Raw genomic sequence first — 18,830 nt, 5'->3', positions numbered from 1 at the left:
CGTAAGAGGCTATTGACGAGATCGGGTGGTCATGCCCGCTGACGGTGTATGTCATGGTATCCCAATTGCGTTGATCGATGCTTATGATGTCAATCACTGGATTGTCTGGTCCAGATTCAATTATTTACAGACTGCTGTCATACAGATGGAATATTGCTGAGTGCGGCGTTAAACAGCAAACAAACATGTACTCTCTTACTGAATTATTCATATTTCTCAATATAATATATAAATATAAAATATATGCAGAAAACTTAAACCGCTACTCTACAGAATATGTCTAGTTCCAAGTGTTGACATTGGTACCATTCGTGAGCAAGCATTACATCTCATGGGGTTCAAAATTATCAAATATCTCTGTTTAGTGAGTGAGTTGGTGAGTGAGTTGGGTTTAACGCCACTTTTAACATTATTCCAGTTACATCACGGCGTGTCAGCTTAATGTTGGAGGAAAGCCCGAAGTGATGCAGGTCTTGGACGTTTACCACTTCGGTGAAACCCACCAGCACGGGTATGGTGCTGACAAACCTAGAAACATAATCGGGGCGAACCGGGATTCGAACCCAAAATCATAGGTTTCTGGCATGCCCAAGGGACGCAACTCTGCACAGCGAATCGCGGCACCTTAGACGACTGGGCCACCCGTGCCCCCTCTCTGTTTAGAAAGTTATGCAAGTGTGTTTTAAAAAGTTGTTTAAATTGATATTTGTTTTGGAAAATAAACTTGGAATTCATTCATTTCAAAAGTTAACACTAAAGGTAGGTGCCGCCGCTAGTATCCATATGTTGACACTAGGGCTCACATTTCCATACCTCACTTTAGAAAGTTGTGCAATTGTGTTTTTGAAAAATTGTTTAGAAAAATTACACAAATACTTTTAAAAAGTTACGTTGAAATGCTTTTCGTAAGCATTATTTCGTGAACTTGGCCTTAGATAGTTCATATAACGTGTTTAGTGTATTCCTCATTTGGTAGTTAGGGTGTGTGCATTGAATAAACATTTAAGTAGGCATAATCATTAAGTTAGAACAATTATTAAATTGACAAATAAACAGCGGGAGCATGGAAAGTAGGGCAAGGTGACCTTTCCATATCAATGATAGTTGTTTACTAAGATACATGAACACACCAAGTTTTATCATTCCAGCATAAAATATGAAATGTTACAGAAAAATTAAAAATAGTTTTGAAATAAAATAAATAATATATATTTTTCTATCTACCCAGTCATATCTATTTCACTGGATTGATACATCATCAATTTGATTAATTAGTTTCATTTCGTTGATGTCATTTTGACTCAAGCCTGGTTCCTCTTTTATCAGTAATGGAATCATCATCGTCCCGAGGCAAGAGAGTTAACTGTCTATAAAAGTCCAGTTTCCACCCTTGCCGAACAAGGCTGGTATTATGGAGTTATATTATGGCTAGACTATCGAGTCTATGCATAGTCCTATCAAAATCGCGCACCGAAATCGAAATCCGGTTCGTAAACTGTCGTGCAGATTCCGGTCGATTGCAGGATTTGCAAAGCATGTTCACCGCCAACTCGTTGTCAACAGATATTTTCAAAATCTTTACATGTTTTTAATCAAGGTGCTCACGTGATTTGACGCATTTCACGATATATGACCCGTTTTATCACAATATAGATCTTGATTGACTCGGCGCCACCATTTTGTATGAAACAAACGCAAGTGATGCGAGAGGTGGAATCTGATTGGTCAATAGGAGAGGCTTAGAAGGGACACAACTTGTAATAGCCACTGGTGGCGCTACGATCGAGCCCAGTAATTCCAGCCTAGTTCGGCAAGGGTGGAAACTGGACTTTTAAAGTCAGTTAACTCTCTTGCCTCGGGAAACATCCTCGTTTATCCAGTGTGTCTAGCCTCATAATCGCCAGGGATAGCATTTTGGTAAACCTACACTAGCCCATGGTTCCATTCCCGGATCCATTCTCAAATTACCCGCCCTAATACCCAGAACCAATCAGAATCAGAGTTACAAACCAGCCTCAATGTTTGGTTGACAACATGGCAAAACGAGTTACCTCCCATTACCATTTCCTTTTTTCCTTGTCTCGACGTTTGATTGGTCTCTAAAATGTTAACGAAAACAAGGGCGGGTAATCTGAGATCGCGAGCGGGAGCCACAGGAATGATTCCAGGGGTTTGTGTTAATTTACCGGAATGCGAGCCCTGGATATATAGAGGCAATGTTTCCCGGGACAAGGGTGTTAACTCACCATAAAAGTCCAGTTTCCACCCTTGCTGAACTAGCCTGGAATTCCGGAGTTACATTTTGGCTGGACTTACGAGTCTATGCATAGTCCATTCAAAATCATCCATTTCGCAAACAACATAGATTTCAACTTGAAGAGTTCGGTCGACTGTAAGATTTGCAAACAATGTGTACCTTTAACTGGACGTCGATAGATATTTTCCAAAACGTTTCATGTTTTTAATCAAGGTGCTCAAGTAATTTGATGACTTAAGCTGGGTAAGACCCGATTAATTACATTATAGATCTTGATTATCGATCAGATCGTCTTGACTTAACATTTTGTTTGAAGTAAACGCAAGTCATATGAGAGATTGCACCTGATTGGTCAATAGGAGCGACACAGAAGGAACATAACCCAGAATAGCCACTGGCTACGATCGAGCCTGGAAATTCCAGCCTAGTTCGACAAGGGCGGAAACTGGACTTTTACAGCCAGTTAACTCCTTGCCTCGGGAAAGTTGATATCGAGGATTCAGTGTACCATATTCTTTTATACTCTGAACATACTCTTGAACACATCGCAAGTGACATTACCGTTTCCGACTCTCTTATCACTAACATTGCACAAAATGTCTCTCGCGCATGACCTTGAAATGAAGAACCAGAGTGCCACTCATGAATTCGTACGAGCGAGCCATTTATTTCTTAAGACAGTTCTAAATGAACGTTTAGATGAAAGAGACACGAGAGGGAAGTGACTGGTGATACACAACACACGCAGTTGTTTTTTCTGAGACAGCGTGCAATCTCAAAACGAGCAAAGTAACCATATAGCTGATTGCTCAACAGTGTAACTTGATTAGACGGCTATATTTGTCATGTCATTCGAACCAGACTTAAAATGAAGCTGTGGTGGTGAATGTGCTCATGGTATTACTCATGATAAAATGAGATAAAAATATGATGAGTGGTAGAAGATGCATGGTTTGAACGGCTGATGTTAACCATCCCGATTGGAGAGTCTGAGAGAAGAAATCAACACATCACTCAGCTAATTGCATTACATAAACTTGTGTCCCCACGGCCAAGGTTGCACACAGTCCAAACACCACACCAAACACAACGTCCAGCGTCGCGCTGACCTCGCGGAACGTCACTTTGGCTTCAGGAGCAGTCTTTTTCACGCACAGAATCTTGGTCACCCAAAATGGCGGCGTTTCCGTTTCCGGTTTGTGGTACAGACGAAGGATGAAAACTGTTGCTAAAATTGCAAGAGCACTCAGACACAGAACTGATGCAAGATATACAGCCATGAAAGATAGAGGCACAGATTTGTTGGGCATTATCTGACTTACGAAACTCATGTAGACAGCCAGTGATAGCATTGTTGTCAACGAGAAGGATAACTTCTCTCCAGATTCGGCCGGAACTGCAAACACAACCATGTTGAGGAAGGACAAGAGACTGATGGGTAGTATAATGGATAAAATGTAAAAGATGGGTTTCCTCTGGATTGTCATGCGGAACTCAACACCGCAACGGTTTCCACTCGGAATAGCTGCTTCAAAGGATGAACTCTTAATTGTCCATTCGCCGTGTGACCTCAAACTATCTGGAATGCCATAATCTTGTGACACTGAAAACACTACTTCGTTTTCATCGTATTGTACAGGGTACAGACTTATTGATATGGTCTGAGTATCAAAGGGAAACTTCCTCATATCCACAGGAAAAGAAGTTTTCAGTGGTCCTCCAAGAGAAAGCATTACCAGGCCGGTACTCCCAACTGACAAGGAAGCTGTGGCATCAGCGGCCATGTCCCATTGTTGGATTGCATTTGGGACAAGTAGCATTGGTTCCCAAACGGTTCCTCTCCTAGGCGCAATCTTCTCAATTCCGCCGTATTCGCTGGAATTCCAGACCAAAAATTGGTCGTACCACGAAAGGCTCAGAAGTACTTTATTAACTATTTGTTCGTTGAGAATATCCATGGAAACAAGGGAAGCAATCATGAATTGTATGGAGATATTTGTCACGTGACTGTGGTTCCTGACTGGTCTCCACGTAGAGGAGTAGTTGGGAAACAGCTGCTTCTCCAAGCGGACTAGGTCGTCATATGACTGTCCCTTCACGAACAGGAGAGTTGTGGCGGCGGCGAGGCAGAATAATGCATCCATTGAAGAAACGTTCTGGTGTGTTACTGTAATAAAAGAAGTACTTATTGAACCCTTGATGGTGATGAAGGACTTTTGGGCGGGGTGGAGGTAAGTAGTCGAGTTGATGAGACAGCTACTTCCTTCAGGTAGACTGGTAGATAAAGAAGAGTGGGGGCTTGGGGAGGAGTGTATTGGGTGGTAAAATGACGTTTAACGCCACAGTCAGCAATACTTGTATTCCAGATAAATGACAGCGGCCGGTTAAAAGCATTTGAAACTGTTGGAGTGATTGTTTGAGTTTTTCGCGACCATCCGATGTCATCAATGTTTTGTATAAGCCATTCATATAATTCCCACTTCGAATTTGCCTTTTACGCCCAACAGAATCTAATTCGGCGGATAATCAATGATTTTTATTCTCGGGCTTTGACGTTTTACATGTTATTTGCTTAACGCCGCTTTCAATAGCATTTCCGTTATATCACGGAGTGCCAACTTGATGTAGGAGGAAAGCCCGAAATGACGCAGGTCTTCGTCTGACGTCTCGGTGAAACCCACGACCACGACCAAAGGGACGCAACACAGCGTACCACAGCGGCCTTGGTTGGTGGGTGATTTGTGTTCAACACAGCTTTGAACATTATTCTAGTTATAGCACAGCGTAGTGTAGCGCCCAAGGTGGATAAGTGAGTTGGGTTTAACACCGCCTTGAACATTATTCCAGTTATATCACGGCGTTGCACCAGCGCCCAAGGTGTGGGGGGGGGGGGGGGGGGGGGGGGTGAGTTGGGTTTAACACCGCTCTGAACATTATTCCAGTTATGTAACAGCGTTGCAGCAGCGCCCTTGGTTGGTGGGTGAGTTGGGTTTAACACAGCTTTGAACATTATTCTAGTTATAGCACAGCGTAGTGTAGCGCCCAAGGTGGATAAGTGAGTTGGGTTTAACACCGCCTTGAACATTATTCCAGTTATATCACGGCGTTGCACCAGCGCCCAAGGTGGGGGGGGTGAGTTGGGTTTAACACCGCTCTGAACATTATTCCAGTTATGTAACAGCGTTGCAGCAGCGCCCTTGGTTGGTGGGTGAGTTGGGTTTAACACAGCTTTGAACATTATTCTAGTTAGATCACGGCGTTGCAGCAGCGCCCAAGGTGGGTGGGTGAATGGGTTTAACACCGCCTTGAACATTATTCCAGTTATAGCATAGCTTTGCAGCAGTGCCCTAGACGACAGGGACACCTGTGCCCCAACAAGTGAAGATTATAGGATATATACTTAGAGTGGAGTCACAGAGTATCAGCTTGGTGTGGGAGGAAAACCCGAAGTTATCTTATTTCAACACCACAGTGAAACCCACGAACAGAGGTATGGCACATCCAGAAACAATCAGAGCCAACACACGATCAAATGTTTCTGGCATCCCTCACGGGCGCACGACAGCTAATTGCAGCGCCTTACACGACAGGGACACCCGTGCCAAAACTAGTCAAGAGCATAGGAAATAATCACTGAGTGAACTTACCCTGAAATATCCCCCTGATCCTGTGTCTGATGTTCCTGTTACTGTCACGTGTACATGGCGCCAAACGAAAACAGGTATCTAAGCATTAGTTCCAAAAACATTTCATCTGTTCATTATCGTATTTTTTTTATTAATTGGGTCGATTACCTCTGACAATATAAATGCTTTTACCATTATAATTGAGCACGCAATGTATTTACACTAGTGTCTTCCATTTAACATGTATTGATGTCAGATTACAGTGCTGTAGGCAAGTTTACACGCCGGACCATGTGATACCATCAACGCAGATATATCATGCTGTGCGCTAACAAGCGGTATTGATGTTACGGTGCTAGTGTCCTTAGGTATTTGAAGTGCATCAACTAATAGAATAATTATACTATAAGTAACAATTGCATAGAACAAAAACAAATGTTGAAATGATTCTGGTTACGTCACGTGTCCTTCACATTGACTGTCATGTGTGCTCCTACATCAGCGCGTGAACTGAGGCCAACGGGTTGTATTTTCGAGATACCTTGGATTCCAAATTGCCATAATAAAATCTGAACTCATACTCTGAATGAAGATCTCAGAGGCAACTCCAGATGAGCCAATCAGCGTCGTGGCTTTTAACTTCTCGGTACGAATGAGCGAAGCTTCAGACCAGTCTGTATGATTTCATTCGTGACCAACTCGTGTTATTCCGGGACAAGCCGAATAGCAACTCGTGTCCCTCTCGTGGGCATATTTGAAACTGGGTTCTGTCTAAGCGCAAACGGGCATAGCTAAAAGAATTGTCAACTCGTTGCGTAATGATTCACGTATATTTCCCCCATATATAGTAGTAGTAGTAGTAGTAGTAGTAGTAGTAGTGAAAGTAGTAGTTGTAGTTGTAGTAGTAGTAGTAGTAGTAGTCGTAGTAGTAGTAGTAGTAGTAGTAGTAGTATTGTTTTTTTGTTTGTTTGTTTGTTTGTTTGTTTGTTTGTTTGTTAATATTCCAGCTGTGTGACGGCGGTCTGTAAATAATCGAGTCTGGACTAGACAATCCAGTGATCAACATCATCCACACAATTAGGATACGATGACATGTATCAACCAATGCAGCGAGTCTGACCACCCTATCCCGGATCTTCACGGGTCGTATAGTAGTAGTAGTAGTAGTAGTAGTAGTAGTAGTAGTAGTAGTAGTAGTAGTAGTAGTAGTAGTAGTTGCATAAGCGATAGTGATAATGTGGAAGTAGTTTCAGTAGTAGCAATATCAGTGGCAGTCGTGATAGTATTGGTTTGGTTTGAATGTTGTTTAACGCCGCACTCAGCATTATTCCAGCTATATGATGGCGGTCTGTAAATAATCGAGTCTGGACCAGACAATCCTGTGATTGATATCATGAGCATCTATCAACGCAATTGGGATCGATGACATGCATCAACCACGTCGTGACAGTAGTAGTGGTAGTGGTAGCAGAAGTAATGATATTAGTGTCAGTGGTGGTGGCAGTGATAGTAGTATCATTGTCATTAGTAGTAGCTACAGTGGCGATATAATTAGGAGTAAGTAACCCTACGCGGAGTTGCGTCCCTTAGTCGTGACAGAAACCTAAGATCGTGCCTATGTAATATGTGTCTGTCCAGCAGCACCATACCCGTGCTTTTGGGTTTCATTACCTCCATCTTCCCGAGGCAAGTGAGTGAACTGACTATAAAAGTCCAGTTTCCACCCTTGCCAAACTAGGCTGGTATTATGGAGTTACATTTTGGCTGGGCTAACGAGTCTATGCATAGTCCAATCAAAATCGCGCAACGAAATTGAAATCCGGTTTGTAAAATGTCGTGCAGATTTCTGTCGATTGCAGGATTTGCAAAGCATGTGCACCGCAAACTCGTTGTCAACAGATATTTTCCAAGTCTTTTCATGTTTTTAATCAAGGTGCTCACGTGATTTGATGCACTTCGCTATGTAAGACCCGTTTTATCACAATATAGATCTTGATAATCAATCAGATCGTTTTGACTGGGCGCCACCATTTTGTTTGAAACAAATGCAAGTGATACGAGAGGTGGAATCTGATTGTTCCATAGAAGAGGCTTAGACGGAACATAACTCGTAATAACCACTGGTGGCGCTACGGTCGAGCCCAGGAATTCCAGCCTAGTTAGGCAAGGGTGGAAACTGGACTTTTATAGTCAGTTAACTCCCTTGCCTCGGGAAGATGCATTACCTCGGGCTACAAAACTGCCCAACAAATGTTTTTCAAAACTGAGGACACCACAAGTGTTGTCTTTTTTCTAAAATGGTTGGCTTCGGTTTCGTTTTTTCCTTTCCATTTCATATTAAAACAGAGTTGAATTACAGATTTCAATTGATTTATTCTTTCAGTGACATTTCGGTCAAATGGCAGAATCTTTATCAAGCAAGTGAGTTTAATGTCACCTAGAAACGTGAATGATTCCACAAAATGTAATGGCGTTGATGGTTTAATCGTTTTTGAACTCTGGTGGCAACAACGAGTGTCCAAGTTGATTAGTATCATCGCATACATTCACCGCCTGTGTCGGCTCTTATAGTACAGTGATTTGTGTAATATAGTGGATAATAGCGTAGATGACATTTACACACCTGTTCACATGTGATCGGGTTTGTTTGTATGTTTATATGATTGCTGCATGAGATCTTTCATTATATTCCATGGTGATTATACATGGCCGTGTCGGTCAGCAAATGTCACGGAAGTTGCTGACAACGTACTTAAAGATGACTGTGCTCTATGGTAAAAGACCAGTGTCCAGTTTAGTTGCATAATAAATCCCCGATAATCCATTTCATGTTGTCTCTATTCTGTTCAGATAAATACCCTGGACATATTCGCCGCCATATCTTCGTTTGGGAAGTGGCATCGCCTTGCATAGGTTTTCTCTCGCTCGTGAGAGTAGTTTGATTGGACGGTTATATTTAAAAGTGTGCTCATAACGAGGCTTTGGTAGTGAATGTGCGCAGGGTATTTATCATAATATACTATGCCAAAAACGTAGGGGATAGTCGAAATCATGAAGACATATCTTCTGATCCATGTGGTATTGGTAAATGGAAAGGATATGATCATATCTGCTGGGGAGTAGGCGGTCAGATCTATTGGCTTCTAATGGTTGGTGTGATGAGATGGGGGCCGTTAGAGAGGTCGGAGGTCAAATTCGAAATTTGCAGCCAACGTCATTAATATCGGGTAAAACCACTTCTTCAACAGATTTCTTAATGTCAATGTTCTGACTAATCTGTCCTGGGCTTGAATTGTTGGCCTTGGATGTCCCGAGTGGCGTCGATCATCGACGTTATGTGAGTGAGTGAGTATGGTTTTACGCCGCTGTTAGCAATATTCCAGCAATATCACGGCGAGGGGGGGGGGGGGGGGGGGGTCACCAGAAATGGGCTTCACGCATTGTACACATGTCGGGAATCGAACCCGGGTCTTTGGCGTGACGAGCGGACGCTTTAACCACTAGACTACCCGACCGCCCCTCGACGTTATGTGTTTGTTGGTATCGGGCCTACAATCTGCGGATGACAGAGTGAGAAACAAGCTGCGTTTGGGCAATAGTATTCACCTGTGCCGACCTGTAGTATTCCTATTGCACGTAAACGTTCCGCATGTTGCAAACGTTGCCTGATCAATGCTGTTGCTTCGTCAATGGCTATATGTGTTTATTGAAGTGTCTTTGAGCGTTTGGTTCCAAGAAAAGCAATATGCCTCTGCTCACAACGAGGTCTGAGTCTTGCATACCACCCCTTGCATGTGCTGTCCGAGGCCACAATGACTGTCACAATGATGTGTTTGGGAAACTTGATTTCTTCGGAAATGTTCTTGGCACATAAATCACTTACTTTCATTCCCAGACATTGGTATATTTTCCAGTAGTCCAAATATCCACTACTTTTTTGGCATAGTATAGAATGGGGACATTATACCCAAGATAGCCGATGATAGCCGATTATGTTTATGTGTCATTTCCCTTGTGTGATAGGGATCACGCGTGGCCCAGTCGTCGAAATTCGCTGTGCAGAGTTGCGACCCTAGGGCACGCCAGAACTCTATGATGGTGGGTTCGACTCCCGGTTCGCCGCCGTTGGTCAGCACTATACCCGTGTTTGTAGCTTTCACCTAAGTGATAAGCTTTTGAAACCTGCATACGTAGGACTTTCCTCCCACATCAAGACCGCCTCCGCGGTCTAGTCCGGGGTTCGATCCCCGGCCGCTTCATACCAAAAGACGTTAAAAGGTGGTACTTGTTGTTACCTGTCTGGCGCTCGGCAATAAGGGGCTAAAACAAGGACTGGTCGGTAGTCAGTATACTGTGTCTGAGTGGGGTGTTCATTTTAAACTGCGGCGTGATATCTCAGTGTGCTAGCACTATAAATCGGCATCAGTCCGGACTAGTACAAGCAGCCACACACACACACACATACACACACGTGCATGCACGTCGCTATATAAGTGCAATAATCTTGGACGCGGCGTTTAACTCCATTTCACCTCACCTCCTCCCACATCAAGCTGACACACCACCTAGCAGGAATACTGTTCAGAGCGGGGATAAACCCAGCTATCCATGTGGGATATCGTCCGGGTCTTCGGCTACTAGGCTAAACCACCGCCAACATGACCAAAAGTCACGTTCCCATTTACAGATCTGTCACGTACCATAGAAATAAAATATAAACATACAACTTTAGCTCTACCCAGTGATTTATAAACAAAGTCATGAGAAACAAGAATATCTGTTAGGTTAGTTGGCCATTGTGTCATTCGAACAGGACACAGAATGAAACTGTAGTGGTGAATGGTGTCCGTGGTATTTATCATAATAAAATGAAATTGTAACACAGATGTGGATGAGTGGTAAAAGCTGCAGGGTTTGAACGGCTGATTTTAATTATTCCGATTCCTGAATCTCAGGGAAGAAATCACCCCATCAGTCATCTCATTGCATCACATAAACTTGTGTCCCCACGGCCAAGGTCGCAAGCAGTCCAAACATCACACCAAACACAACGTCCAGTTTGGCGCTGACGTCGCGGTACGTCACTTTAGCCTCAGAAGCAGCCCTGTTTACACACAGAATCTGGGTCATCCAAAATGGCGGCGTTTCCGTTTCCGGTTTGTGGTACAGACGAAGGACGAAAACTGTTGCTAAAATTGCAAGAGCACTCAGACACAGAACTGATGCCAGATATACAGCCATGAAGGATAGAGGCACAGATTTGTTGGGAATTATCTGACTTACGAAACTCATGTAGACAGCCAGTGATAGCATTGTTGTCAACGAGAAGGATAACTTCTCTCCAGATTCGGCCGGAACTGCAAACACAACCATGTTGAGGAAGGACAAGAGACTGATGGGTAGTATAATGGATAAAATGTAAAAGATGGGTTTCCTCTGGATTGTCATGCGGAATTCAACACCACAATAGTCTCCACTCATGACAGCTTCAAAGGATGAACTCTTAATTGTCCATTCGCCGTGTGACCTCAAACTATCTGGAATGCCATAATCTTGTGATACTGAAAACACTACTTCGTTTTCATCGTATTGGACAGGGTACAGACTTATTGATATGGTCTGAGTATCAAAGGGAAACTTCCTCATATCCACAGGAAAAGAAGTTTTTAGTGGTCCTCCAAGAGAAAGTATTACCAGGCCGGTACTCCCTACTGACAAGGAAGCTGTGGCATCAGCGGCCATGTCCCATTGTTGGATTGCATTTGGGACAAGTAGCATTGGTTCCCAAACGGTCCCCCTCCTTGGGGTAATTTTTTCAGTTCCACCGTATTCACTGGAATTCCAGACCAAAAATTGGTCGTACCACGAAAGGCTGAGAATTACCTTATTAACTATTTGTTCGTTGAGAATATCCATGGAAACAAGGGACGAAATCGTGAATTGTATGGAGATATTTGTCACGTGACTGTGGTTCCTGACTGGTCTCCACGTAGAGGAGTAGTTGGGAAACAGCTGCTTCTCCAAGCGGTCTAGGTCGTCATATGACTGTCCCTTCACGAACAGGAGAGTTGTGGCGGCGGCGAGGCAGAATAATGTATCCATTGAAGAAACGTTCTCGTTTGTTTGACGGACGCTCGGTGATACTGTAATAAAATAATAGTATGTATATCCTTTGGGAGTACTTTGATGAACTATTTCATGATGATGAAAAAGATGACAGTAGCTTTTGGACGCTGTGCTTTTGGGCAAGATGTAGGTACGTAGTCGAGAAGATGGGACAGGTACTCTCTTCAGGTAGACTTGGGGCGGTGGGGTAGCCTCGTGGTTAAAGCGTTCGCTCGTCAAGGCGAGGCCCGGGTTCGATTCCCGACATGAGTAGTGAGTGTAAAGCCCATTTCTGGTGCCCCTGTTGTGATAATGCTGGTGTATTGCAAACACGGCGTAAAACCCACTCACTCACTCGGGTTGACTGGAAGATAATGAAGATTGTGGGGTTAGGAATTGATGAGTTGGAACGAAGTTGGGAGTGGTGGATATTAGTTGGGAGGTGGGGTGAAATGGGGTGTAATGTCGCGTCCAAGATTATTGCACTTATATAGCGACGTGCATGCACGTGTATGTGTGTGTGGCTGCTTGTACTAGTCCGGACTGATGCCGATTTATAGTGCTAGCACACTGAGATACCAGTTTAACATAAATACCCCACTCAGACATAGTATACTGACCCCGAGCCGACCAGTCCTTGTTTTAGCCGTTTGATGCCCAGCGCCAGACAGGGTAACAACAAGAACCATCTTTTAACGACTTTTGGTATGACGCCGCTGGGGATCGAACCCTTCCGCTCTCAGGGTGGGCGCTCTACCATTAGGCCACGGAGGCGGTCATATTAGTTGGGAAGCATGAAAGGTTCCAGGACAAGTTGGTGAGTGAACCATGTTTCACGCCGCATCAGCAACCTTTCACCTGTATCACGGGAGCCGGCAAAATGCATTTGAAACGGTCCGAACTATTGTTGGTGATCGAGTGAGTTTGGTTTAACGCTTTGAGCAGTATTTATGTTATATCACGTCATGTCATCTTGGTATGGGGGAAACCCACGAGCACGGGTAGGACCGCACTTTTGGAGCGCGATGACACACAATAAAAGAAACCCTACCGTGTGACCTAACGATCCTCGTTTTACCTCACAGGACCATCTTCCCGAAGCAAGAGAGTTAACTGACTTTAAAAGTATAGTTTCCACCCTTGCCGAACTAGGCTCGTATTATGGAGTTACATTTTGGCTGGACTAACGAGTCTATGCATAGCCCAATCAAAATCGCGCACCGAAATCGAAATCCGGTGCGTAAACTGTCGTGCAGATTTCGGTCGATTGCAGCATTTGCAAAGCATGTGCACCGCCAACTCGTTGTCAATGGTTATTTTCCAAATCTTTTCATGTTCTTAATCAAGGTGCTCACGTGATTTGATGCATTCCGCTTTATCACAATATAGATCTTGATTATCGATCAGATCGTCCTGACTGGGCGCCACCATTTTGGGTGAAGCAAACACAAGTGATACGATAGGTGGAATGTCATTGGTCCACAGGAGAGGCTTAGATGGGACATAAATGGTAATAGCCATTGGTCGCGCTACGATCGAGCCCAGTAATTCCAGCCTAGTTCGGCAAGGGTGGAAACTGGACTTTTAAAGTCAGTTAACTCTCTTGCTTCGGGAAAATGCACAGGACAAGCATTGTCTGGGGTCTGTTTTGTCCAGGAATCACCTCGGGTTCAACACAGATGTGTCTACGTCCATTTATATCGACAATAATCAGTGCTACATGTTTGTGATTATTGATGAGGGATAGGTGACACATGCCCCAATTGTTGTTACATAGCACACGTGACGACGAGTGAGTGAGTTTGGTTTAACTCCGCTTTGGCCAGTATTTCAGTCAAATCACAGCGTGTTACCTTAATGTTGGACATCTTCCCAGGGCAAGCGTGTCGACTAGCCTGTATCAGAGCCTAGTTTCTACACAAGATTTTGATTTTAAAAAAAGAAGCCAGTGGACGCTCTGGTCTTGGTGTGGGAGGAAAACCCGAAGTTACGCGGATTTTAGTTCAACACCTCGGTGAAACCCACGAACAGAGGTATGGCACATCCAGAAACAATCAGAGCCAACACACGATCAAATGTTTCTGGCATCCCTCACGGGCGCACGACAGCTAATTGCAGCGCCTTACACGACAGGGACACCCGTGCCAAAACTAGTCAAGAGCATAGGAAATAATCACTGAGTGAACTTACCCTGAAATATCCCCCTGATCCTGTGTCGAATGTTCCTGTTACTGTCACGTGTACATGGCGCCAAACGAAAACAGGTATCTAAGCATTAGTTCCAAAAACATTTCATCTATTCATTATCGTATTTTTTATTAAGTTGGTCGATTATCTCTGACAATATAAATGCTTTTAACACATTAATTGAGCACGCAATGTATTTAAACCACAGTCTTACATTTGACAATATGTATTGATGTCTGGTTACATTACTGTTGGCAAGTTTTCACGCCCTGACCACGTGATGCCGTCAAACCTAAGAGATCACGGTGCGCGCTAGAAAGCGGTATTGATGTCAGCGGTAGTAACGCCCCTGGGTATTTGTAGTACATCAAGTAATGGAATCATTCTATAAATATATATAAGTATCAATTGTCTACAGCAAAAGAAAATATCGACATGATTCGAGAAGGAGTCGTGTCCTTCACATTGAATGAAATGTCGGTTTCACTCCTTCATAAATTCATGAACTGATGACAACGGATTGTATTTTCGAGATGCCAATCTCATCAAAATCTGATCATTTACTCTGATACCTGTCTACGTGAAGATCTAAGGTCGCCTCCAGAGGAGTAAATCAGCGTCGAGATTTCGTGGTACTTCTCGTTGACGAGATAGAGAAGCATTCAGATCAAGATATCTGAATTCTGTGTCTCGAAAACGAACTAAAACGATAAGTTCCGAATGCGTCATTATATTGTTGTTGATATTTCATACGCTCTGTCGTTTCTCAGCGCCATGGCATCTACATACAAAAGGGAGTACCATCGAAGTAGTAGTAGTAGTAGTAGTAGTAGTAGTAGTAGTAGTAGTGGTGGTGGTGGTGGTGGCAGTGATGGTGGTATCATCATCATTAGTAGTAGTTATAGTGGAAAAATAATTAGTGGTGAGTAAGCAAACGCGGAGTTGCGTCCCTTGGAAGTGCCAGAAACCTGTGATCGTGGGTTCGAATCCCGGTTCGGACTAAATATGTGTTTGTATTTATCAGCACCGTACCCGTGCTTGTGGGTTTCACCGAAGTAGTAAACGTATGAGACCAGCATAACTTCATGCTTTCCCCCACATCAAGCTGGCACGTCGGGATATAACTGAAATACAAGTATACACTGGTATAAACATCTAAACCAATTAGAAAATCTCATCTTATAACGAGGCACGTATATTATATATAAAATGAAACTTTTGTATTTTTCTTACACGGCAGCGCGTAAGAAAATCATCCATTACACCCAGCTGTGGCTAAAATATCAAAAACGTAACCCATGGCATTATTGTCCCCCGCCGCGCAAAAAAGCGCGAAGCGGGGGATATAGTATTCACGACCGTCCGTACGTACGTCCGTACGTCCGCACGTCCGTCCGTACGTCCCACCTGTTTGTTGCCGCGATATCTCAAGAACTAAACTCTGGATTGTCTTCATATTTGGAACTATAGTGTATATACAGACTCCGCAGACACCAGTCGGTTTTGGTGACCTTGACCCCATTTTCAAGGTCACAGCAGGTAAATCTGCTTTTGGAGTTGGAAAACGGTGTTGCCGCGATATCTCAAGAACTAATCGCAGGATTGTCTTCATGTTTGCAACTATGGTGTATATACAGACACCGCAGACACCAGTCGGTTTTGGTGACCTTGACCCCATTTTCAAGGTCACAGCAGGCAAATCTGCTTTTGGAGTTTGAAAACAGTGTTGCCGCGATATCTCAAGAACTAAACACTGGATTGTTTTCATATTTGGAACTATGGTGTATATACAGACTCCGCAGACACCAGACGGTTTTGGTGACCTTGACCCCATTTTCAAGCTCACAGCAGGCAAATCTGCTTTTGGAGTTGGAAAACGGTGTTGCCGCGATATCTCAAGAACTAATCTCTGGATTGTCTTCATATTTGGTACTATGGTGTATATACAGGCGGGGGACATTTCGTCACTTCTGTGACAAATACTTGTCTATAAACGTTTGTAGGTAATACAGAGGTATGTTATTCCATCGTTGCGATTCCAGGTTACAATTAGTCCCCTGCAACTTATGCTTGTTGCAAGAGGCGTCAAAATGGGTCAGGCAGCCAGGTTGGGTGACTTGGTAGAATGTGTGTCATCGTTACCTGACTGTGTGGGACGTTGTTCACAATATCAATCACTTGTTTGTCTGGTCCAGACTCGATAATGAACAGGTCGGTGTCAAACTGTTATGGTTTAGGCGCGTTATTAATATGCGTTTTTATTTTTATTGTTGTTGTTATTGTTATTATTTTTTTTTTTGGTAGTAGTAGTAGAAGTAGTAGTAGTAGAAGTAGTAGTAGTAGTAGTAGTAGTAGTAGTAGTAGTAGTAGTAGTAGACGACAGAATTTATTCTGTATTTTAAGCCCTAGGCCCATAATATAAACAAGATGAAAATAAATAATTAAAGGACCAAACAATGATTAATTTGGATATTATATTATATCTAGAATATTGCTGATTATGAAGTAAAACAACAAACAAGCGTTCCGTTATTCCTTTGTTTAACCGTTGATTTGATTGTAAACCATCGGATGCTACCCATAGTGTTGTGATAGATGTCGATATGAGGGTTAACGGAATGAATACATCTGGGTTTAGATCAGGGCAAATATATATGAAACAAAAATGTTTTGCTCAAGATCCGAGTTTAATGTCAGTGCTGCCGATGGTAAAACATCTATCAACTGGCACAACCAACCATTAAACATTAAATTCTATACACTACCAGCGTAAACGTACGTGACAGAAAACACATGTCGTCGTTACATCCACATAACCTTGTACACAAAGATCAAACAGTCTGTGCTATCATTACTGTGCATTTTAACTGTGGTGTTAATATTTTACTAACGCTTCAAACACTCTGATATGACCCCTCGGCATATTCCGTAAGTCCCATTGCACATACTCGCGCATTTCCGTAACAAGCATTCGACATTTTTCCGAAATGACACGAGTGGTGACAAATGGACCGATGACTCACGGAGTTACTCCGCGCCTTTTTCATCTCGGAAACACAAAAAGAGGGAGAAAAAAGCATAGAATAGAAAGATATTAATATATCACTTGAGTTTCTATGTAGTGTATATGTATTTGTATCACCCGTGAAGATCAGGGTTAGAACAGATCTTCAGCAACCCATGCTTGCCGTGAAAGGCGAATATGCTTGTCTCAGATGCGAGTAATGGGATCGGGTGGTCAGGCTCGCTGACTTGGTTGATGCATATCGTATCCCAATTGCGTGGTTCGATGCTCATGATGTCAATCACTGGATTCTCTTGACCAGACACGATTATTATTTTGCCTGTTTAAATTTACTGTCACGAAGTTAATCGTCAATAATCAAATAATTCTCAAAACTCGACAGTAACAAATCATTTCTGGTAAATTCGATATTTCTGGACGGGTACAAATGTTATCCAAAAAGAGTAATTTGATAGACATAGTTTGTATTTTATGTATATAAAGAGGGGGAAGATAGTTTTCCAAGCTCCGGAAACAAAATTGGCTTCGACAGAATCAAGAAAGCAACTTAACCAAATGTGTTTTCACACATCATATTCTGAGCCTGAGTAACTAAATGATATATCACTTTGTCAAAAATATATTTGTAAACTTACGCCGTTTTGTGTATGTAGAACCTTCATTGTCATACAGATGTACAGTGTGATAAAGAAAGGATCTTATAAGAGGGTCAAAGTAAATATATTTTTCAGCGTCAACCCTCCCCTCTTTAAAAGACATTGGCCTGCGCAATCTCATTAAAATCAGTTCTTAGTTATCGCTATGGGAAGCGGTAGCGAGGATTAACATCTGAGATTGTCGCCTGTGGGACTGTAGGGTAGCTGAGTGGTTAACGTTCGCTCGTCACGCCGAAGACCCGGGTTCGATTCTCTTCATGGGTACAATTTGTGAAACATATTTCTGGTGTTTCTCGTCGTGATATTTATAACTTTTGCTGAACAGGTCTTACAGGAAGGTTAATGGAGCGCTGTGTCGATCATGGTTTGAGTGACACTTCTGCCTTCAAAATAATAATTTTAATAATCAATCAGTCGATCACGATTGTAAGGTAAGTGTTTTTTGGTAGAGGTTGGTATGTATTTTTTATATCATTTTATGATTTGTTTATCCAATCGGAGATGTATCCACCATGTTTGTTTGGTTGTTTAACGTAATATTCCAGCTATATGACGGCGGTCTGTAAATAATCGAGTCTGGACCAGACAATCCGGTGATTGATATCATGAGCATTGATAAACGCATTTGGGATACGATGACATGCATCAACCAAGTCAGCGAACCGGACCACCCGATCCCGTTAGTCGCCTCTTACGACAAGCATAGCCGGCTTTTACGGCAAGCATGGGTTGCTGAAGACCTAGTCTACCCTGGATCTTCACGGGTGATTCAAATACATATACACCCCATAGAAATTGAAATGATATATTAATATACTATGTAGTGAATATAGACACTGATACTGAACGATGTACGGATGAGGGTGAGGTAACCGCAGCTAAACAGAACAGTATTCATACACTGGAATACTGTTAAAAGCGACGTAAAACCCAACTCACTCACTATTCGACGGATAGAAATGAAATAATCGTGT

The 18,830-nt window shown here is 42.9% G+C and overlaps 2 protein-coding genes across 2 annotated transcripts; both read right to left on the bottom strand.

Moving 5' to 3' along the window:
- Positions 1-3,267: 3,267 nt before the first annotated feature.
- Positions 3,268-4,401, bottom strand: LOC139463603 (acetylcholine receptor subunit alpha-like). The gene has a single exon (XM_071244875.1). The coding sequence runs from the start codon at positions 4,399-4,401 to the stop codon at positions 3,268-3,270; it is 1,134 nt and encodes a 377-aa protein (XP_071100976.1).
- A 6,462-nt stretch (positions 4,402-10,863) lies between these two features.
- On the bottom strand, positions 10,864-11,985 carry LOC139463602 (acetylcholine receptor subunit alpha-like). Its single transcript, XM_071244874.1, has one exon. It carries the CDS (start codon positions 11,983-11,985, stop codon positions 10,864-10,866), a length of 1,122 nt encoding a protein of 373 aa, XP_071100975.1.
- Between the last annotated feature and the right edge of the window lie 6,845 nt (positions 11,986-18,830).

This window comes from Haliotis cracherodii, unplaced genomic scaffold, assembly GCF_022045235.1.
Source record: "Haliotis cracherodii isolate W230 unplaced genomic scaffold, xgHalCrac1.p SCAF_16, whole genome shotgun sequence".
Classification (NCBI taxonomy): domain Eukaryota; kingdom Metazoa; phylum Mollusca; class Gastropoda; order Lepetellida; family Haliotidae; genus Haliotis; species Haliotis cracherodii.
Note: the sequence above shows the minus strand (reverse complement) of the source record. Positions and strands in the feature narration are given on the sequence as shown.